The 22,466-nt window shown below is 44.5% G+C and overlaps 2 protein-coding genes and 1 long non-coding RNA gene across 3 annotated transcripts in view; 2 read left to right on the top strand and 1 right to left on the bottom strand.

Annotated features, from left to right (window-relative positions):
- The window catches only part of LOC118156315, a 20,640-nt gene extending 9,279 nt beyond the window's left edge, over positions 1-11,361 (bottom strand). Inside the window, exons 1-2 of the long non-coding RNA XR_004746224.1 lie at positions 11,231-11,361; positions 4,463-4,467 (exon numbers count right to left, since the gene is read on the bottom strand). This is a non-coding gene — a long non-coding RNA (uncharacterized LOC118156315). The remainder of the gene's footprint in view (positions 1-4,462; positions 4,468-11,230) is intronic.
- On the top strand, positions 10,463-20,086 carry CCDC112 (coiled-coil domain containing 112). The gene is made up of 10 exons (XM_035310275.1): positions 10,463-10,615; positions 11,233-11,348; positions 13,180-13,301; positions 15,088-15,177; positions 16,497-16,572; positions 17,160-17,550; positions 18,405-18,821; positions 19,510-19,605; positions 19,781-19,896; positions 19,979-20,086. Exons 1-10 carry the CDS (start codon positions 10,568-10,570, stop codon positions 20,007-20,009), a joined length of 1,503 nt encoding a protein of 500 aa, XP_035166166.1. The 5' UTR covers positions 10,463-10,567; the 3' UTR covers positions 20,010-20,086.
- The window catches only part of PGGT1B (protein geranylgeranyltransferase type I subunit beta), a 40,159-nt gene continuing 36,464 nt past the window's right edge, over positions 18,772-22,466 (top strand). The window contains 2 exon segments of the mRNA XM_035310276.1: positions 18,772-18,783; positions 20,130-20,276. Of these exon segments, the coding sequence (XP_035166167.1) occupies positions 20,152-20,276 (125 nt within the window). The 5' untranslated portion in view covers positions 18,772-18,783; positions 20,130-20,151.

Genomic DNA, 22,466 nt, shown 5'->3' with positions numbered 1-22,466 from the left:
CCTTCCCTTCCCTTCCCTTCCCTTCCCTTCCCTTCCCTTCCCTTCCCTTCCCTTCCCTACCATCTATATCCTATATCTAGAAACATTTACTAAAACTAACCTTTGACCAGGCCTCTCTCTGCATCCTGTTCTCTTTTCAGAGTCCTTCTGCACAGAATGAAATGTGAAAGCCAAGCTACCACTGCTTGCTGTTGTACTACCACACTAAGTCTTTTCTACCTAAAACACAGATTTACACGAATATGAATTAGGATGAGTAGAATATGTATTTGTCTGGGGATCAAAAAAGGGGATCTTCTATACAGCTGTATCTGTACAACTGTCTAGCCTGGAGCTCCTCCACCTCTGGCAGGAGAAGGCAACGTTGGATGGAGACTTGAGCACCATGGTCCAGTGAGATGTGTCCCTGCCTGTGGCAGGGGGGTTGGAATTTGATGTCTTGAAGGTCCTTTCCAACCCAAGCCATGCTAAGATTCTATGATTCTATGGTACTGGAGGACAGTGACACTGAGCTGCAGCTACAGAGCAGCAACCCTCAGTGTGCCTGGGCCACCTCACTGCTAGCTCTCCAAGACAGCTCTCAACAGGAGAGATGACGACCGCTCTGTGCCCATCAGATGAATGTGAGCAGATGACACCAGTACAGGGCCAGATCAGATCATTCTGTTAAGAGGGATGCAGGCTGCCACAGGGCTGTCTATGTTACTTACAGACACTGAAGAGCTGCTGTTGGTTTCTGGAAAGAAAATATTACGGCCTTGACTTCAGCAGCTATCAGGTACTTCTCAGATGACACCTGGTGGACAAAAGCAAAAGCGATGAAACGCAGCCTGAAAGCAGACTGCTGTGCAGAACTGCACCATCCTAGCCGGTATCTGCGCTGCTGCACTTACTGCTGGTGTCCTCGGCACCCTGCTTATCCCCTCACAGGATGCGTTATTACAGCACCGCTGCACTTATGTTTGCATTTTTTCATATTCTGTCTGATGCTCAGAGCTGGTCTAATTCTGACCACTGAGTACGAGACTATGCTATCACATTAGGCTAGAATTAACTCTTTTTTTTTTTCTTCTTCTTCTTTTTTTTTTTTTTTTTCTTTTTTAATAAAAATACAAGGAAAACCCATGCCGTTACCAGTGACTTGGTGCTTTTCTAGTTCATGACACCTAGACGATTTTATGGACCCTTATACACGTGGATATTTGTACCCACAAGAGACTTTAATTTCCTCTGATCATTAGTGTACCCTTTCTTGTTTAAATTACTTCCAGTGTTGGTATTACTTGTCTAAAAAAGCCTGTCTTTTCTGCTTGGTGCTTTACAACTGCCCTACAGCATTCTTGTTGAGGACCTGGAGAAACCAACAAAAAAAAACCAAACAGCAGACAAGCAAACAAGCAAACAAACAAAAAAACCCCACTGAGTTCACCTGGAAAGAAACATCTACACAGGCAAGTCTTTTTTCTGGGGGTCCACACCTAATGAGTGTGTGTTGATGCCTCCTGGTAAGATAGGTGGTTTCCCCATGGATCGCATGGATGGAAATATAGTGTTATTGTGCTGTCCTTTGGCTTGAAGGATTTGGGGAAAATAGGAGATATTGGTCAATTAATACTGAGAGATGAGGCTCCTTCCATACAGCAGTGGGGCTGTGATCAATGCATTGATGGCCAGCACTGCATCTTCCAGATTAACATGTGTTTTTTTTCAGTTGTTTGGACTTTTTTGTTCTATGTGTAGACAGTTCCTTTAAATGTTAACAGCTTTATTTTTTCTCTGTGTACTGCCATGTCTTCCCTCACTGCATCAAGTGTCCGTTCTTGGGGCTGCAGCAAGTTAAAAGGTCCCCTCAGATGACACCTACGTCAAAGAGACCACGCAGTTAACGATATCGAAGTTGTCACCAGTGCCAGAAATAACTGAAGGTGAAGTGGGTTCTGTCTGTGATAGGTAAGATTGCAGCCCTTTTCAGATCAAATCCAGGCCAGGATACCTCTACTTTTTGAAGTGGTTATTTTTTCAGCCCTCTCCTGGCAAGATAGCAAGGCCTGTTATGGCCTTTTTTTTTTTTTCTTTTTTCTTTTTTCTTTTTCTCAGAACAAACGTGCTTGCCCAAGCTCACACAGGAAATATGTGGCAAAGCGAGGAAGCGAACCCAATTCTCTGAAATCCTAATCTCAGTTCAGATGCCTTCTGCTTACAGTTATGAGAGTGATAGCATTCAAGATCTCTCTGCAGACTTTTCTGTATGCAAGACTGAGGTCTGTCACTGCTATCCACAGCTGCCAGAGCAATGCAAACATTTTCTGCAAACAGGATGTTGTATGTCCACATTCATAAACAGTTTTGTGGTTTTCAATCAGATTTTGCCCAGAGAGAGGCTGTGTGAAAAATCTCAGGATGTGGCCTATTCTGCTGAGATGTGAAATGCTGTCGTATTGTGTACACTAAGAGACGTACATTCCAGCATATACAGAGGATTCAGATAACCACATGAAGACACTGGCAGCTGCATAAACCCTGTTTATGCTTGTGTTTGAGCCTCTACAACAGTTGCATCAGTGACAGTGCACTGAACAGATTAACCAAAGCAGCTTGTAATTTCATGACAATTCTTCTTGGCTGAACATAATTTATGACATGCTGGTAGGAATTATGGTTTTCAGTACTGTTTAACTCCTATGCATTTACTAGGAGAATTGTCAGGTTTCAAAGTAGTTTTATTTTCTGTTAATTTTTACTAGATTTTTACCTTAATCAGCTGCCAGTCCCGCCTAAGCAGTTCCTGACTTTTCTAAAGATCCCTTCACCAGATCTTGCCATCAGGTTTAGCTGGGCACAGACATGGTTTGGAGGAGACAGAGACAATGCACAGTTTGCTTTGGATTCCCTAAACCTGACCATTGCCATGCCCAGACACTAGCCCTCTGGCAGGAGTAGGCCAGCCAAAAGTTCTTCAGAAGTGCTGAGCATGTACAGTTTTGCGGTATTTCAGCAAGAGAAACAATTGCTTAACCACACAGAAAAGTACGGACGAGGCATCTCATGCCAACAGCCACAACACTGCAGCATTGTACACCCAAAACTTTTGGCCTGAATACCTCCACCACTCAAATCTTCTTCTCCACTGCAGGTATTGCATCTCACTCACCCTAAAGAGAGAGCATAAAACTGTACTATTCCTTCGATGTATTTTTCGTGCTTAATAACTAATAGAAGGGCAGTAAACAAAACTATTTTCCTCCTTCTTGGAAAAAGGGGGCAGGAAGGGGGTGTAAAATCTTGAAAGCTTTTATCAAGCAAAGATGTCACTGAAATCAAGGGTTCCCCGTCGTACTTCAAACATCAAACTAAGCGGTGACATCACAGGGGGCTCTGAGGCTGCCCGCTGAAGCTGCCCACCAGCAAGGATGGCAAACGCCCCAAAGAGGGAAAGCCTGCCTCACAGGACATTGCCATCCTCTCCGCAACTCTCTCATCTTCAGCCCTGTTGGGCCCTGTGGTGAGAGACCGGTGCAGCTTTGGCAGGCAGAGACCACAGGCTGCAGAGCCCCCCTGTGATGTCACCAGCGCTGACTGTGACTGCGTGTGACCTCTGTATATGGCAGAGGCCGCAGGCTCTGTCCTCACTCACTTCGTCCAGGGCTCGTGCAGGCACACACACTCAAGTTGTGCAGGCTCGAGCAGGACTGTGGGCGTGCTGACCAACTGTTGGCTTTGCGGAGAGCGGTCCCACAGAGCGACTGTCCCGTGGCTGTGGGAACAAGGAGTGTGCTGGGGCTGTGAGAAGTTCTGAAGGCTCCCAGTGCATTGCTGTGCCTTTCCTGACCACCTCCTTCAGGTACCCTGGGTAATTCCGGCTTTGTTTGGGATGGAGCCTTGGGACTCCGAGGTCCTGGGCATGCCAGCTCTTCCCCCTGCACTTGCTGACAGGATGCCAGAGCCCACCTTGGGCATGAGCACTGAGCAAGTGAGGATGATATCAGGGCTTCCCTTCCTGCCCTTCCTCCTCTTCTGCCTCACACATTCAATGGGGTGCAGATGCACATCCCATCCTGCCCCACTCACTTGAGTCTGCCCTGCCCCAGCTCCTGCCAAGCCCCAGCTGGAGCCACACCACCATGAGCCACACGTGCTCCCCCTGCCCAGGGCCTTTTGCCCAAGGCTGCAACAAAAGCTGCCATCGTGGCTTCTCAGGAGCCCACCAGGAAACCCCTGGGAAGCCCTTGCCACCCCTCTCCCACCGCGTTCTTGGGCTCTCCTTGCTTTCCCACTGGTAGCACAAAGAACGCTCGGCCACTCGGCACGGCTCTCTTGGCAGGACATGGCATCAGGTGCTGAGGAACGCCTGGAGGAGAGCAGCCCTGCTGTGAGGGGCAGCAGCAGCCAGCTGCAGCAGGCAGGGCCAGCCGAGGAAGCGGCAGACTACCTGTGCCCCATCTGCCTCGATACAATCACAGACGCAGCCTACGTGGCCCGGTGCTTCCACCGCTTCTGCTCCACCTGCATCCGGCGCTGGGGCAGAGAGAGCACCACCTGCCCACTCTGCAGGCGGCCAATTGAGCGGGTGGTGCACAGGGTGCCAGAAGACCATGGGGAGCACAGGATCACCTCATCTGCCCATCGCAGGAGGAACACAGCCAGAGAAAGGGTGCGCAGCAGATCCCCGCAGCAGCGCTACAATTCACGAGGACGACCCACCAGCCACAGCCCCTCAGCTGGGAGGAGAGGACCAGGACCTGTGGGGCCCAACCCAGCACCCAGGGGTGGCACAGCTGCGGGGCCTGCAAATGGCACCTCCCGGCAGGCTCATGCACGCAGGGCTCCTCGGGGACCTACCCGACGGCGTGCAGGGGGGCGCCCGGCCTGGTCTGTGGTTCCAGTCTTCTTCCACCTCGCAATGGAAGCATCAGGAATCATGCATATTGAACTCTTCTACATCGAATAAATGCCCTGATACTTTTCTGTTCTTCTGCTTTTTTGTTTGTTTGTTTGAAAACCAGAGCTACCTCCTCTAAGGAAGACCTTCCAGCGTTGTCTCTACAGTGGAGGAAAGCCAGAAGGGAGCGTCTTGTGGTGCATACTATGATTGCATTGAATGCATATGCCAACACAGAAGGCATATCTCTTGTCCTCTTCCAGTCTCCCACTTCTCAGCATGAGCCCATGGCTGTCCAAGTCCTTTGGCCAGCATCCATCCTGCTGGTCTTGAGGAACTGCATCTCGTGCAGCAGCCAGCAATGCAGGCTGTGCTGACAGCCCCATCCCTGCTGTGCACCCCAGCCTGAGTGACCAAGTACCTGAACAGGTTGCCCAGAGGGGTGGCAGCATCTCCATCCTTGGAGAACTTCAGAATATCACCCTGACAGGGTCCTGGGCAACCTGCTCCAGGAGGCCCTGCTTGAGGAACGGGCTGGACTACATGATCTCCAGAGGCCCCTTCCAAGCTCAGCCTCTCTGTGGCTCTGTGAGCCAGTGATCAGGAGACACTTTTGGATTGTCAAGTTGACTTAGGACTGGAAGAGGTTGTGCAAAGCTCTGGAATATGTAAGCCACCTACCCACCTCCACTCCCTTAAGCAAGAGCACATGAGGAGCCAGCAGAAAGCTGTTGGGTTAGGATTAGCAGGTAAGCAGGGACAGGTGACCTTATAGTGGGGGTCTGCTACAGGTCACTTGACCTGGAAATCCAAGCGGTTGAGGTCCTCTACAGACAGATAGAAGCAGCCTTCCTTTCAGAAGCTCTGGTGGTCATGGGAGTTTTTGACCATCCCTATATATATTGGAAAGATAACACAATCCAAGAGATTCCTGGTATGTGTTGATGGTAACTTCTTTGCTCAAGCGATAGAGGAGCCAATGAGGAGAGGTGCCATGCTGTATCTTGTTCTCACCAAGGAGGTGCTTATTGTGAATGTGAAGGTCAACATCTGTTTTGGCTGCAGTGACCATGAAATGGTGGAGTACAAGAGTCACCAAAGAGGGTGCAGAGCAAGCTCACTGCCTCAGTCTTCAGTAGAGCTGCCTTTGGGCTCTTCAAAATTCTGGCTCGTCAGGACTGGCTCATCTGCCTGCCCCAGCAGGAATGCAGCCAGAGAAAGGGTGCGCAGCAGATCCCTGCAGCAGCGCTACAACTCGCGCGGACAACTCACCAGCCACAGCCCCTCAGCTGAGAGGAGAGGACCAGGACCTGTGGGGCCCAACCCAGCATCCAGGGGTGGCACAGCTGCAGGGCCTGCAAATGGCATCTCCTGGCAGGCTCATGCATGCAGGGCTCCTCGGGGACCTACCCAACAGCGTGCAGGGGGGCACCCAGCCTGGTTTGTGGTTCCAGTCTACTTCCACCTCACAATGGAAGCATCAGGAATCATGCATATTGAACTCTTCTACATCAAATAAATGCCCTGATACTTTTCTATTCTTCTGCTTTTTTGTTTGTTTGTTTGAAAACCAAAGAGCTACCTCCTCTAAGGAAGACCTTCCAGCGTTGTCTCTACAGTGGAGGAAAGTCAGAAGGGAGTGTCTTGTGGTGCATACGATGATTGCATTGAATGCATATGCCAACACAGAAGGCATATCTCTTGTCCTCTTCCCGTCTCCCACTTCCCAGCATGAGCCCATGGCTGTCCAAGTCCTTTGGCCAGCATCCATCCTGCTGGTCTTGAGGAATTGCATCTTGTACAGCACCGATGACTTATTCTTTGCAGAACTAAGATGCCTCAAGATCAACTCCCCTTGTCCTTATGGGGGATTTCAACTTGCCAGATGTCAACTGGGATCACCACTGACACGAGCAAGTCCAGGAGGTTCATAAAGCACCTATATGATAACTGATTGGTGCAGGTGCTGAGGGAGCCAACTAGGAAAGGTGTCCAGCTAGATCTGTTGCTGGAGAACAGAGAGGGTCTTGTGGGAGATGTGGCAATTGTCAGCTGTCTCAGTCATAGTGACCATGAAGTGGCTGAGTTTAGAATTTATGGTGACAGAAGGAAAACTGCCACCAAACTTCAGCCCTGGATATAGGGAAAGCAGACTTCAGGCTGCTCAGGGAACTAGTCAACAAGGTCCCCTGGGAAAGTGCTTTTGAAGGCATTGGCATCCCTCAGTGCTGGTCAATCTTTAAGCACTGCCTCCTAAAAGCACAAGATCAGGCAATTCCAAAATATCCGAAGTCAGGCAGGTGGGGCAGAAGGCCAGCCTGGCTGACCAGGGATTTTCTACTGGATTTTAGCTGAAAAAAGAAAGTGTACGGCTGCTGGAAGAGTCAGGCAACAAGGAAGGAATACAGGGATGCTGTTTGTGTTTGTAGGGAGAAAAATTGTGTGGCCAAAGCCAAACTAGAGTTGAAGCTGGCCATGTCTGTGGGAGACAATAAAAAAGTTTTTTTTAGATATGTGGACAGAAAAAGGAGAATCAAAGAAAACAGAGGTCTGCTACTTGACGGTGAAGGTCTCCTCACAGACAATGACATAGGCAAAGCAGAGACATTTAATGCCTTCTTTGCCTCTGTCTTCAACACTGATGATGGGCTTCGGGATCCAGAGTGTCCAGAGCTGGAGGACCATGATGGTGGGGATGACAAACTCCCAACCAACCCTGAACATGTGCGTGATTTGCTGCTACACCTGGATCCATACAAATCTATGGGTCTGGATGGAATTCATCCCAGGGTGCTTAAAGAGCTGGCTGATGTCATCGCGGGACCTCTCTCAATTATTTTTCAACAATCTTGGGAATCCCGGTAGACTGGAAGCTGGCAAATGCACCAATTTTCAAGAAGGGTAAGAAACAAGACCCTAGCAATTACAGGCCTGTCAGTCTCACATCACTGCCTGGTAAAATTATGGAGATGATTCTTAAAGTTATTGAAGTGCACCTGGGGGACAATACAGTCATTGGTCCCAGCCAACATGGGTTCATGAGGGGTAGGTCTTGCCTAACAAATTTGATTTCCTTTTATGATAAGATCACCCATCTAGTCAACCAAGGGAAACCAGCTGATGTGATCTTTCTGGACTTCAGCAAGGCTTTTGACACGGTTTCCCATAGGATCCTACTGGACAAAGTGTCCAACACACAGTTTAACAAAAACATCATATGATGGGTGAGCAATTGGCTGACGGGCAGGGTTCAAAGGGTTGTGGTAATGGGACCACATCAGGCTGGTGGATGGTCACTAGTGGGGTCCCTCAAGGCTCCATTTTAGGGCCAGTCCTCTTCAATGTTTTTATAAATGATTTGGATGTAGGACTAGAAGGTGTTTTGAGCAAATTTGCCAACGACACCAAACTTGGAGGAGTTGTAGACTCAGCTGAGGGTGGAAAGGCCTTGCAAAGAGATTTGGACAGACTAGAGAGCTGGGTGATCACCAACCAGATGAAGTTTAACAAAAGCCTTGGCAGCCAGGAGGGCCAACCATATCCTGGGGTGCATCAAGCACGGCATTGCTAGTCGGTCGAGGGAAGTGATTGTCCCACTCTACTCTGCACTGGTGCGGCCTCACCTCGAGTACTGTGTGCAGTTCTGGGCACCACAGTACAAAAAGGACATGAAACAGTTAGAGAGTGTCCAGAGGAGGGCGACGAAGATGGTAAAGAGCCTAGAGGGGAAGACATGAGGAGCGGCTGAGGTCACTGGGCCTGTTCAGCCTGGAGAAGAGGAGGCCGAGGGGAGACCGTGGTCTACATTAATATTGATTCACCTTTTGGAAACTGGTGACTTACTGAAGTTGTTGAATTACACTACGACTAAAGCCATTTTAATAAAACTGCTTGCAGAATACTCTAGCATAATCCCTAAGCAGTTATCAGTTTGCTGATCCTAATATCCGATACTTTAAGAGGGTTCACCAAAGAAAAACAAATAAAAACAAGTTCTAGAAGATACACTTCCTTCTCTTACATCAGATAATGGAGGGCAAGACAAAGAAGAGTTTGAAACACTGCTGTGGAAAGAACACTTCTATAAGCCATTTCAGGTAGCAATCTGTGAGAACAATCTGCTTTAATTTATGCTGATGAATATTTTCAGGTTTTGAAATGTTCTACTTTACTTGTTAATTTCTATTCAGCAAATACAAAGAAATCAAATGTAAGCATAGTCATAAAATATAAAAAGGAAAAATATATCAGGAAAGTGCTTTTAAAAACATCAATTAGGCAATAAAATGTCTTCAGCTTAGGCCATTTGGTTAGCATCTGTGAATGCTTTTGTGTTCTACAGCTGGGAAAACACCAGATCATAAAATCTTTTTAGCTAGCAAAGCCACTGCATGAATAGATTATTTCTATTCTGCAGAAATGTTAATTAGCAACTCCTTAAAAGTTTGATTGGTATATGTGAGTGAAAAACAAAATCTTGAGAGTTCAAAAATGTATTGAATACATTTATTTATTTCTTTATTTCCTGCCAGGATAATGAGGATGTAGTCTGGTCTTCCTGAAGGAAGTAATCAATACAAAACCCTAAATCCTGACATAAATAAAACCTGAGCCAGTAATAAGCATGCTCCATGAGTTTGAAAGAGTAAGAAAAAGACTGTTTTTAATCAAACATCCAAGGCGGTGAATCAGTCGTAGCCAAATTGCAACCATACACGGCTCTTCCCAGTTAAAACCAGCCTGAGGGAAAAGCAGGATATGGTGACACCATACAGCAAGCATCACTTGCTGCTCTGCATTTGATAGCTCTCTGATAGCACATCCCTAGATGCGTACACACCTCAGGTCAGCTTTGGTTACTGGACACTGAGTACATTGCTCTGAAGAGAAGCCTGCTTGTGACATTAGGTCTGTGGCTTCAGCTCTTCAAACGAGCTCAGGGGAGTTAAATGGCATTGGTCAGATAGTCTGGGGCCTTTGGAGTCTGTTGTCTTTTCCGCATTGTCATCACCTTGAGTATATGCCTGCAAGGCTTGGAAGGTCATGGGCACTCCGGATTACAACTTTCTCACCCAAAAGCGCAGGGTGGCTGGGAGCCTAACATAGACACTGTCTGCTTCTGCCAAGGCACTGAAGGCCCTTTGAACCATAACCACCACCTTCTTTTGAAATCCCAGGATTTCAGGACTCGGGCTCTTTTCTCAGGTCAGATTTCCCTTTCACATCACTTGCAGGCTTTGGGACTTTGGTGACCACCATTCCCTAAGGAGCCAGGTCTGTGTCAGAACCACTGAGTCCTCTGCCATGTCACTCCGCTTCCTATAAAGTGAGAGAGCTGGCCAAGTGGCCTTGAAAGATGGCCACCGCGGAACCATGTAAACAGACAGGATTCTGGTCCCGAAGTATTATTTATTATTGTCGTCGTCGCTGTTGTGGCTGTTGTTAACTGAACTCTTTTCACTGTCCCCTCAGGCAGCGTGGGTAGAAACGACTCCAGGGACGCCCTACGGCGGCCAGCCTTTATTGCTACGGTAACTAGCAACGCCAGGCACTCCTACCCCAGGGAGCCCGGACAGAGGGACGTACACCCTCGCAGACAGACAGAGAAACGCGGGGGCTGCCAGGCTCCCCGCCCGCCTCCATCTCCCGGCGGGGCGGGGCGGGCGGCGGCGGCTGCCCGGGGCCAACATGGCTGCGCTGGCAACGGCCGTGGCAGCGGCGGCCGGCGGGCAGCAGGTAAAGGCCTGGCCGCGGGGAGGGGGCTGAAGCGGGCAGGAGCTGCTGGTTTGCCAGGCCGACCTCGGGTAGTAGGCTCCCGGCGTGCAGCTTCGTAGCCCGTGTTTATCAGTAGCCCCTGCATGTGGTGTCTTCGGACTGTGAGGGGTTGCTGTGAGCAAGAGTTAACAGTTTGCAGGGCATTTTGAGCGGATTTCACAAGTTAAGTAAGCGCTTTCCTTGAACAATAGGAAACGGGGTAATCTGCCTAATGTAGATTACATGTAGATAACATTAGATTATATAGTCAGGTAGTGAGTTACCTCCAAATCTTCAAATACCGACCATCTTGGTTTAGTGTGGTATGTAGCGTGATCAGCAGCATCCATTTAAGTGAGTTGATGTTGCATTCTTTCCATTTTTCCTTTGAAGAACGCACTTTTATATACACTCATCAGCTTACCATCACTTCAATTTTATACCCGTGTGACTTAAAATTATTTGAATTACTGTAGTGTAAAATGGAAGTAGTGCTTTTGTTTATCTCTGCACTGTGGTGTTGTTCACTTAAAAATAACCTAGGAGTGTTTAAAAACCAAATACTGTTTTTGAATAATACTCATTTTTGTTATGTACAGAATGACAGCTATTTCAGTACTGGAGGTTCTGGTCAACAGCGTCAGAACTGGAAGATGAAAGCAGAACATGCTAAGAAAGCAGAATTTGTAAGAATAGCAGAAAAGCTAAGAACTCAGTAAGTAAAAGACAATCATAACTGTATTTTCATGCTGTTCTGGAGATAATGTAACTCAAAGTTCAAGGTAAGAACTCACGGTAATGACACTTTAGGCAAAGTTTTCATTTTTTTCAGGACTTCAGGTAGATTATTACAGTTGTAGTGGTTGTTTATGATAGGGTCATGAGCTTCAAAGTCACCTGTTTTTCTACCTACTGTCAGGACTTCAGTCATTTTCTTTAGTTTGCTGTTGCACCAGTTGAAAATGCAAGAATGAAGGTGTGCATGGCGTTACCTAGTTCCCAGTTTTCCTACTCAGCTGTTCAGTGCATGTGGCATTACCGCGTTCTTAGTTTTCCTACTCAGATGTTGTTACCTTTCTAATGAACCAAAGCCTATAAAAGATACCAACAAAATGAAAATTGTAGCAGCATTGCAACAGCTTCCTCAGAGAAGATTGAGAGCACTTCTAGATTATCTAGGCCATTGCTTTGGAATACGGGAGTTCAAGACAGCTCAAGCACAGACGTGATTTAAATGTGTTTCCCCACATCTTGAGTAATGGCTTTAATGACTATACAGGTAGTTGAAAGAACAGTGAGGTTTCTGCATGCACAAATGAGCTTTATGAAAAAGAGCTGGCTTAGCCAGCAGGCTCAAGGAGACAGGTTTGTAGTTAGGAATCCTGAATGAACTGTGACACTGAAGTCTCATGGCAGCATTATACTCTGACCGAATTAGCTCCTCTTAGTTCTGGATCCTGGGTAATGTCTCGAAAGTTGACTGCTGGGTAATGTAGAGATTCCTGAGAAGCTTTAAATGAGGCAGTTTGGATGCCATTTAACTATGGCAAATTGTCCTTCTGTAGTTGTGCTCTTAAGGCTTCTAGTGCACTGTCTGAGATTTTGTTACTCAGGTTGGTTCTGTGAACTTCAATGAACAGCAAAGCATTTAAATTATGAAGGCATTTTCATGTAGAGGATTGAACTATATAGCAGCAATAGCCTATTGTAGAACCAACCTCTGACTGAGAGACAGGGTATTATGAGTTGTCAGTCGTGCTGCTTAACATTGGGAATCACCATGTCTCTATTCTGGATGGCACCAGTGTTGTGCTGCTCTGATCTCTTAGCATGGTGACACAGACCTACACAGATATGCTCAAGGCTACAGTATTGGCAGTTCTTTTGCATCTATGGTTCTCTAGGTCAAACTCTAGTAGACTGCCTAGATGCAGTAAGGCAAAGAAATCCTACTGCGAGGTGTATTCTAAGGCTTCTGACCAGAGTGAGGAAGCAGAAGTCACCTGTAGATCTGTGTATTATACTAAACTATAGTCAGTAAGGTAGCAGCATTAGTATCTTGAGATATGCCGATAGTAATTAACTTCTGAATTCAAATCTTCACTTGCAGTAGCACTACTGTCAGTGTAACCCTGAGGGAATGTACTTGATTTGTCTGTGCTGGGGCTCCATCTGTGTGTGCAATTGCAGTAATACAGCCTGTGTTCCCTCAGTGCTTTCCAATGAAAATTCTCATAAGGCTGCTTGGTAAGTGAGCATCATACAGATAAAATTTCATGCTGTTTCAGTGTGTGAAGCACTGCTTGTCTGTGAGATAATTTCTTCTTTAACATCTGTATCTTGTTCAAGTTCTTGGGTTACTTCAGTGCTTAGTCTTGTAACTACAGAAAGGTTTTCCTTGAAATCAGCTATAGCAGCAAACCAGTGACTTGTGTAATATCTAAGATGGTCCTGCTGACACAGCATCAGCTGGATACTAATCATGGAAAATCATGTGCTTTGATAAGTATTTGTGGCTTGCTCAGTGTGGCAACCTTGTTTTCCAGGCTTACAAATATCGAAAAGGACAAAAATGGACATCTTTACAATAGGAAGAGTGATTCCAGGGTAGAATACAGCATGCTAGAAGAACTGGAACATAAAATGACTGTCAACAGGAAAACTGAAAGTAAGTGGGTTTCCCTATTTTCATTTTTTTCCCTCCTGTTTGTTTACTTATTTTTACTCTACAGTTGTTTGCTTAAATGGTTTATCAGTCAGCAATACACAGAGAATAGTGTGGAAGGGTGGTAGATTCTTGTAAGAGTATGGTATTTCACTATGTGTTTCACTTATAAGGAAGTATTTCATTTAAAAGGAAGAATTCCCCAATTCACTTGCAAAATCCAGAAGCATAAGCATTTTGGGTCTTTTGTGTTACCTTTTTGTTTTAATCTTGACTGTAGCAGATACTACTCACAAAAAAAAACTTTGGTGGAAATTTTCTGTTTTAGAAACTTAGAAGCAATTTGGTATGTGTACTGCAAAATGTAATGTCGTCTAGCTAGGTACTATAAATAGGTACTTAGCATAAAAGAAGTTTTTCCCACACTGATTACTGTCTGTAAATAGGCTTTTGAAAACTTCAGTTCTGTGCCTGCATTTTTCAACTTCTGAGATAATGGATGTTCATAGTGCAAATGGAGCAGTGAGATAATACACAGTCTGTCCTCTATTATCAGTTCTACTGCCAGACTAATTAAACAGGACAAAAGTGACTGCCTGGATACAGTACCTCAGTAATAAAATAAATCATGCTTGGCCTTTTCATACAAAAGATGAAAAAAAAATAAGTTGAAGGAAGGGGAAAGGACTCAGGGAGACAGCTAAAAATACCTCAGAAATATGTATGTTTTAATGTGGGTCTTTTAATTGAGGAATCCTAACATATTTTTTACATCTTAAAATCATTAAAAATGTAAATATTTCTGCGGAATGCCCAGAAAGTTTTTTCCTGGTGTAGAGAAGAAGCACAAAAGTATGGGTGGATGTACTAGGATATACTGTTGCAAGATTTTTTTTTTATTTTTTTATTTTTTAAAAAGACCAAAAGACCAAGAGGAGAGGTGTAAGGTACTAAATGTGAGATGTGAAGGAATGGTAGAGTCTTGTAGGATGTGTACTAGAACCCCAGGCTTATCATTTTCTGTGCTGCTGTGTTCAGGTCTGTGAGCACAATCTGTAAGCTTTTACACTTTAAATAGTCTTAGTTTGAACTAAGAGGGTCATGTCATAGCTCTGTTTTGTTACATTTGGGTCTTGGTCTCTGTTATTTCTTTCTTAAACTAATCCTTTTAGAAGACAGAGTCTCTAGACTCCTTCGTACCTTAGATGTACCCAGAACTTCATTCTAATCAATACTGTATTTATAAACTTGTGAGGAACCAAGTGGTTATAAGCATGTGCATGCTTGGAGTTCCTGAAAACATTAATTCTACTTTAGTTAACATGAAAAATATATAAATCAAGTTGAAGTAGTGAATTCACATGTGCTTTTAAAGTCTGTTATTTCTCCATTGCTGAGTGTTTTGAGGCCTAGGTCACAGCCCATTCAAAACTCTAGAGCTGCTATCTGTACAGGCAATATTGTTCTCCAAACTCCAGTGACCTCATAAAAGGTTCGAGAAAACTGAATTAATCTCGACGTGACTATACCGCTGAGACCTTTTGAAATGGCAACTACTAATTTTAAAATATGATGCTGTGTGGGAAGATACACCGCACATGCACTCAGCTACATGCAGGTAGATATGTTAAGATGCTTTGTATTACAGCAGTTTCATATGATTAAACAGAATTTCTGTTTTTTATTAGATGAAATTCCCAGTTTAGACACTTCATTGCTTATTGTTTTCTATGGAATTAAAGGCACAAATACATTGTTAGAGCTATCATCACCTTATTTTGTTTAACAGAAACTAAAATCCTGCAGCAGCTATCAAAAATACGTAATAATGTGAAGAAGCTTCAGCAACACTTGGAAGATGTGAAGCATACATCAGAATGTAAGTCATGCTGACAGATTTTAAAACAATTTTGTTTATAGACAGGTTTCTTGGATAGTTGTGCTTGTGACTCTCCTGCAGACTTGAGATACTCCTTCTGTAGTCTGTCTGCCCTTCCAGGAATCTGGGAAGGAGATTGTAAGAAGGGAGAAATACAAGAAAGGGTAAAACCTCTTGCATTTCTCTGTGGGAACAGATAAACTTGTTCGCTACTAGAAGTGGCATGGGTTTGTTTCTTCAGGATGTTGAGAGTCAAGTATTTTCTATGTGCAACTCTTTATGTTATGCAAAACAAAGTCAGTACTGTAGATATAGCTCCCTTTCATCCAGTAAGCAGTCACAGTGTACGGTCTACATGGAACTGATTCCTAGTCACCCACAAGTCACCTAGCTTGAAGTGTAAGTTGGAATATTCCGTGCAAGATGCTGAGACAAGTTGTTCAGTTGTTTTGAACTTCTTGGGAAACAGTGTCACAGAATAATGGTTCCTTTAGTATCTACCATCTGGAGCTCAGGCTTAAGCTCTGCTACTAGCTTTATGATGCTAGACAAAATGCATGTCATTTCACATATTCAGTGTCTATTCTATAAAAAATGTATTCTTTCTTAAACTGTAAATGTATTATCTTCTTTCTTAAACTGTTAGCAAAGGTAACAGAACAAAACATGAAAGCTGAGCTAAAAGTTTTAGATGATATAATGGTATCAATTTATTATTTTTTTAGAGCCAGGTTAGTTCAACCGTGTGTTCAATATGTGTTCATAGAGATGTTGTACTGGTTTAAAACACTCAGGTTCTGAAGCATCTTTCTAGCATTGCAAAACAACTCTCTCTTCCTCCAAATGAGAATTAAAGCATTTAAGTGCAGGATACGAAGTCTCACTTTGAAGCTTCTTTGTAAGCCCAGTTTTGTAGGAAGTAGTGAGATGTAGGCTACATATGGTTAGTACAGCCTGGTAAAAAACAAAGATTTGATTGTCACTAACTGCATTGTTAGAAAAAAGTGGAAGCCCTTTACCTTAAGATAAGGCTGTCTCATTTTGTGAATCAGTTAAAGATTACCAGAATGAGACTTTTTGTTCAATTGAAATAAACATTTATATGGGATTTGCATCCAGTTAGCGAAATCATTGTGAAATCACACCTTTTGAATGAGTCTTTCTTGTAAGAGTGTTTGAGATGGAAATGCAGCCTTTTTTTGTACACTGAAATAAAAGTATCCCAGAATTCTCTGCAAGTGCCCACATTTCTGAATAGCGCTGAATTACTGGTAAATACTCTAACCTTCTTAGGTGGTATGTTCTTTTATCGTTTTTAGTTGTTGACAAGCTCAAGGAAATGATGGAAGAAATTGAAAATGCAATCAATGCTTTTAAAGAAGAACAGAGGCAAACGTATGTTTATACATGCTTCAGCTACAAAAAAAGTGCTTTCATAATACACAATGACAACTTTGCAACAATCAAGTAAACTGTTCTCTTGATTTTTCTCTTTTGCCCATGATTCCTGTTGTGTGTCAATCAAAACTCAAACTATCAAGATTTTAATCTTGATATACAACCTTTTAGAGGGGCTGTTTATATAGCTGCTTCACTGATTCAATGTAATGATTATTTGCCTATGAAGAGGCTTTTCCAAGAAAAGCTGCAGAACATGTTATATTGTTCTCATGTTTTCTTTTTTTAAGTGGGTGGATTTTTTTTCCTCTTTCTTCTCTTCAGTGGTGTCAGGAAGGGACTGAGTTAATTGTTTGTGTGCCATAAATGTGTGCTTCCACTAAAAGGGTAATTTAATTCCAGTTGTGTAGTGCTTTATTATGGGATCATTACAACTATGCTGTCATCTGTGTTAGTTACCATTTCTGTTCTTAATCTTTTAGTAATAGCTTTTGTGTGGCATTGAACAATTCCAAAATTCATTTTCACTGAGCAATAAATGCTGGATCTCTCTTCTTACACTCCAGTGTTTGTTCCCTTTTTAGATATGAACAGCTTTTGAAGGATGAAAAAACTGCTGTTAACGAGCTCAGTGTTTTTGAGAAAAAAGTGGAACTGTGGGTGTTAAGCAGCTCAACGAGAGAAAAAGTTTTGAAATTGCCATCAGCTAGGATCTCAGTTGATAAAACACTGGAAAATCATCTACCTGAAGAAGTAGTAGAGTTTGAAAGATTTCTGCAGCGAACAGGGGGGAGGCAAGGAGGCTGGGATGATTATGATCATCAAAATTTTCTGAAAGTGTGGACAAAGCACAAAGGAAGGCTGTCCTACATGGATGAAGCCCTTGAGTATCTCTGTGGAAGAACAAAAAAAGAAGTTGAACAACATGACAAATGGTATCGAGAATATCTAATTTTACAAGAAAGAAAAAAAGAGGTAAAATGAACAAAAACGCCCCCCTCCTAGGACAATTGTACCTTTTAGAAAAAATATTTGTTTTTAAAACACGCACATGTATTTTTGTATTTGTCTGGTGGTAGTGCTAGGTAGATTTCTCTTACAGTTGCTGATACATAACTGAAGTGTTCTTTATCATCCTTCACTTACCAAAAATATTTGTCTTAAATGAATTATCAGTAAGCATAAACATAGCAACATACTGACCTGGCCTGTGTATTGTCAACATATTTTACAAATGCTTCTAAGTGGAAGCTGTCCAGCAAGTTAGATATCAATCCCAGAGTGGTAAGCGATCCTGTTTGAAGAACAGAAGAACACAACTCTGTTCCACATCCTGGAGAATGTCTGTCCCACTGTATAAGCAATACACCTATCAATTTCTGGTGTAGATAATTATGGTTCCTTGTAGAGAATTGATTCCTTCAAAAACTATCCATCTGCATATAAAAGATGTACTGACACAAAAATTGGGTTATAAAACAGTGGGTGGAATTGCTATTTTGTAGAAAAAAACTAAGACCTGAAATACATTTTTACTGAGAAAAACGTTTTACACTAATATTCATAACTGTTTCAAGATAATATGCCATAACCTAAAAAATTATAACCCATAATTCTTAAACCTGCCTGTATGATGCATAAAATAGAAAGAAAAACTTGATTATGACAAAGCAGACAAGTGGTCTTTTGCCTTAAGTTTTCCCTTAAATAGATTTCCAATTCCCATCTTCAGTTTGTATCCTTAGAGCATATATCTTTATATATGCAATCAACAGGAATGTGTAAGATTTTTATGAGAAACTTGTTTATCTCCTGCTGTTCTCTTGCAGTCAATTAAGAAATGGAAGGAAACGCAGCAGCAAGAGAGAGAAGGAAATTTGAAGAAGAAAGAGAAATCAGAAAGAATGCTCAAGAAAGAATGGCTTCAGCATGAAGAAGCTCAGAAGCAAAAAGCAGAGGAAGAAAGAAAAAGACAACAAGAAGCAATTGAAGCATGGAAAAAACAGAAAGCAATAGCATTTGCAATGGAACAAGCATCACAACTAAAACTGGAAGAAGAGATGAAGAAAAAGCAACTAAAAGAACGCCAGCGCCAGTGCCACATGAAGTTACTGTTGGAAAGGTATACCATGCAGAAGAAAGAAAAGGAGGAACTTGAAAAGCTTGAAAAGGAGAAGAGAGAGGAAACTAAAAAGGAGGAGAGGAAGAAAATTGCTGCAGCAGAAATTAGTAAATTTCAAGAGCGAGTATGTAATTTCTCCATTCATGCATACGATTTTTTAAATTTACCTTTCTTCTGTAATGTAATCTGCTAAAAACTTAAAAAAAAAAATAATCTAGATATCCTAGTTCTACTCAAAATCTGTTAAATCTGTTTTTGATTCACGTCGTATAACAGCATCTGTCTACACCCAAGAGACATAATGAAACTTTATTCCAGACCATGATATTATTTTCCTCAGCATTTAAGTTCTAGGATTATTCAAGCTTGTATTTCCTTGTAAATATAAGATGGTTTTGTTTATTTCCATGTGAAAATGGTTGGGCTTGACTGGACTCCATTGCTAAAGAAAACGTCAAGACCTGATTGTTGTATGTAATGATAGTATAAAGAAAAAAAGCTGTTTGAAGATCTTGCAGGCTTCATTAGGTGTAAGGTCAATTTAGGTCCCATCTCAATGTGAAAAGGAGAACCGGTATTACTGTTAGTATTCACACTAAATTTTGGTTTTATAAACAGGTTGAATGACTGCATTTTTTTCTATACGGTGTAATTTTAGTTTGGACAGGTGAAGCTTGTAGCAAGTAGCTACCTAGTGTGTTACTTTACTCTGCCCTGTGACAAAAGAAATAAAAACCAAACTGCTGCATACGTGCAAAGTATTCCAGAATACATTGAAATAAAATAGGCTTTTTCTCTGTTACGTGTTTCAGGATCTACGTAAACTTCAGCGAAAGATTCAACAAAAACAAGTTAAAGAAGCTGAGAAACAAGAAAAAGAACAAAGACTGGCAAAACTAAGAGAGAAGGTAATGTATTTTTTTATCATATCAGGTGGGCGCAGCTCGGTCGTTCAAACGACTTCCAAACAGGCGGTCCCCCGCCTGCCCCTACGGTAAGATATAACGCACGGCTCCTCGGCGGCCACTTAAAAACACCTTTCTCTTTCTTTCCATCCCCTTCCCCTATCCGTTCCCCCGCAAGGTCCACGTCCGTGCGGCCAGGGACCCGTCCCGCCTGCGCCGGCCGACGCGGGGCTGGGAGGAGCGCACCAAGGCGGCTAGCCCCCCAGCGCCGCCGCCTCTCCACCTTCCCCGGAGGTACGGAGGGGAGCGGCGGGCAGCGGGCCGCCAGCAGGGCGCACCCGCTGAGCGGCTGCCCGCTTCTTTCCTCTCCCCGTAGGGCCGTGCCCGCCTGGCGGCGGGGGCTGTAGCACGGCGGCGCCGCACCGGGCGCGCCACCAGCGGGCGCGCCGGCGCCACCGAAGCCACGCCCCATTCCCCTCGGGCCACGCCCCGTGACGCGTTCGTGGCGCGCCGGCAGCAGCCGCAGCGGCGGTGGTGGTCGTCGTCAAGATGGCGGCGTCGCCGTGCTGGGCGGAGGCGGAGCGGCTGGACTTCCTGAAGGAGCGGCATGTGCGCTTCTTCCAGCGCTGCCTGCAGGTCCTGCCCGAGCGGTACTCCTCCCTCGAGACCAGCAGGTAGCCGCACCGGCACCCTCCCTGTCCCCTTCCCCTGCTCCTTCCCCTCCGCCTCTCCCCGCCCGAGGGTGCCCGGCAGGCCAGGGGCTGCCCCGGGGGCCGCCCACCCGCACGGGTCGTCCTGGGGAGGCTTGCAGCGCGCTTACCCGAGCACCCCCCTGTCCGCGAGGGAAGGCGCGCTGATCCTTTTTTAATCTATTTTCAGGCTTGTGCTTCGTTCTTTTAATCCTTCCCCGAAAGCCGATTTCAGAATAAATGAGTTAAGCCTGCTGTAGCTCCAAGCTGGCGCTCTCGTTAGTGTGCGAGGAATCGTTTAAACCTTCATTAGCTAGTACAAAGGGTAAAGCAGTACCGAAATACATTACTCGCTGTAATGCAGAGCCCCGTTCGTGGCTCTGGAATGCGTTCATTTCACAAGGCCGAGTGCAAGGTGCTGCACCTGGGCTGGGGCAGCCCCAGGCATGAGCACAGACTGGGAGAAGAACCCCTGAGAGCAGCCCTGCGGAGGACCTGGGGGTTCTGTTGGACAAAAGGTTCAACATGAGCCAGCAGTGCGTGTTTGCAGCCCAGAAGGCCAACTGCATCCTGGACTGCATCAACAGAGGGGTTGCCAGCAGGTTGGGGGGGATTGTCCCCCTCTGCTCTGCCCTTGTGAGGGCCCACCTGGAGTGCTGCATCCAGGTGTGGGGCCCCCAGCACAAGGAGGACGTGGGGCTGTTGGAGCGGGTCCAGAGGAGGGACACAAAGATGATCAGAGGGCTGGAGCACCTCTCCTATGAATAAAGGATAAACATCCCCAGCTCTCAGCTTTCAGAAGAGCAGGATCAAGGCAGACCTCATTGCAGCCTTTTAGTATTTAAAGGGGACATATACAAAAGATGGAGAGTGACTTTACACAGGCAGAGAGTGATACAACAGAGGGGAATGGTTTTGAATTAAAGAGGGGCAATATAGATGAGAGGTTAGGAGGAAATTCTTCACTCAGAGGATGGTGAGGCACTAGCACAGGTTACCCAGAGAAGCCCTGGATGTGTTGAAGACCAGGATGGATGACACCTTGGGCAACCTCCTCTAGTGGGTGGCATCCATTGTGTGTCCCCCATGGCAGAGGGGTTGGAACGGGATGATCTTTAAGGTCCCTTCCAACCCAGGACATTCTATTCATTCTATGATTCTTAAGCTCTTCACAAGGCAGTAAGTTATCTCTGAGGCACAGGAGCATAACTAATTTGATTGTCCAGCTGTTGTTTGTCAAAAAAAAAAAAAAAAACACACTTGGGGGGATGTAAAAGATCTAATATTTTATTCAACCAATAAAATTATCGAATGCTTTTCACTTTGTAATTTCTTGGAAGTCATGCTATGAGGAAAGCTCTAAGACTTTGGTCCGGCCTTCCTGTCAGTACAAGCTTTCCATCAGTTCAGAGCACAATTCACAAAAACATGCATTTTTTTTTTACCTGTGAGGACTAGTGTGGATGTAGTGTTGAACTGTATGTGTAATAACATGTGACTTGATACTTATAAGCAGCGTTAAAAATTTTTATCTCGAATGGTTGTGCAATACTGAAAAAGACCTGTTTTTTGAAAATTGGGGCTGTCAGTTTGAAACTATTTCACGACACCTTAATTTTTGGCTAATAAGCATTCTCAAGATCAAGCCTTCAATTAGAATAAAAGTCAGTCATCTCAACTCAGGCATTTCCTTTCCTGGGTCATGAAGTTTTTACACAGCCAGAGATTTTTCAGTTCTCTCACACCAGTTTTTATATCATTATTCTGGAGGTGTATGAACACATCTGTGAGCAAAATTTAAGTTAGTGATTGAAGCACAAAGGTGTGGTCCCTGGTTTGACCTTGAGGGTGCCAGGTTCACCTTTTTGATGAGTTCAAGGTCACAGAGTTCACCAGACCTGCTGAACTGGCACTGCAGCTGGAAGAAATGCTGCTAGCCTGTCCTTACCTCCTTTGTTCCTGCATTTGTGTGGTTCCCTGGTGAACGAGAATGAGCACTTCAAATATATTAAAGAGCAACTGGTGAAAAACCTTGTGTTTGTCAGTCGGATTGGTTTGGGTTCATGGCACTGCAGCAGAAACAACTGCATTTGTTGTCCAAAGGCAAGGTGGTAGAGGGTGAAGATTTTCCACACAGTGCTGATCTTAAGCACTTATGCTGTAGTTTGTCAGATA

This window comes from Oxyura jamaicensis, chromosome Z (assembly GCF_011077185.1).
Source record: "Oxyura jamaicensis isolate SHBP4307 breed ruddy duck chromosome Z, BPBGC_Ojam_1.0, whole genome shotgun sequence".
Lineage (NCBI taxonomy): Eukaryota > Metazoa > Chordata > Aves > Anseriformes > Anatidae > Oxyura > Oxyura jamaicensis.
Note: the sequence above shows the minus strand (reverse complement) of the source record. Positions and strands in the feature narration are given on the sequence as shown.

Excerpts from the sequence above, each read along its gene's own strand:
- CCDC112 (XM_035310275.1), top strand. The coding sequence starts at position 10,568 with ATGGCTGCGCTGGCAACGGCCGTGGCAGCGGCGGCCGGCGGGCAGCAG. Across the intron at positions 15,178-16,496 it reads TGTGAAGCATACATCAGAAT|TTGTTGACAAGCTCAAGGAA; the intron begins GTAAGTCATGCT and ends TATCGTTTTTAG. Across the intron at positions 16,573-17,159 it reads AAAGAAGAACAGAGGCAAAC|ATATGAACAGCTTTTGAAGG; the intron begins GTATGTTTATAC and ends TTCCCTTTTTAG.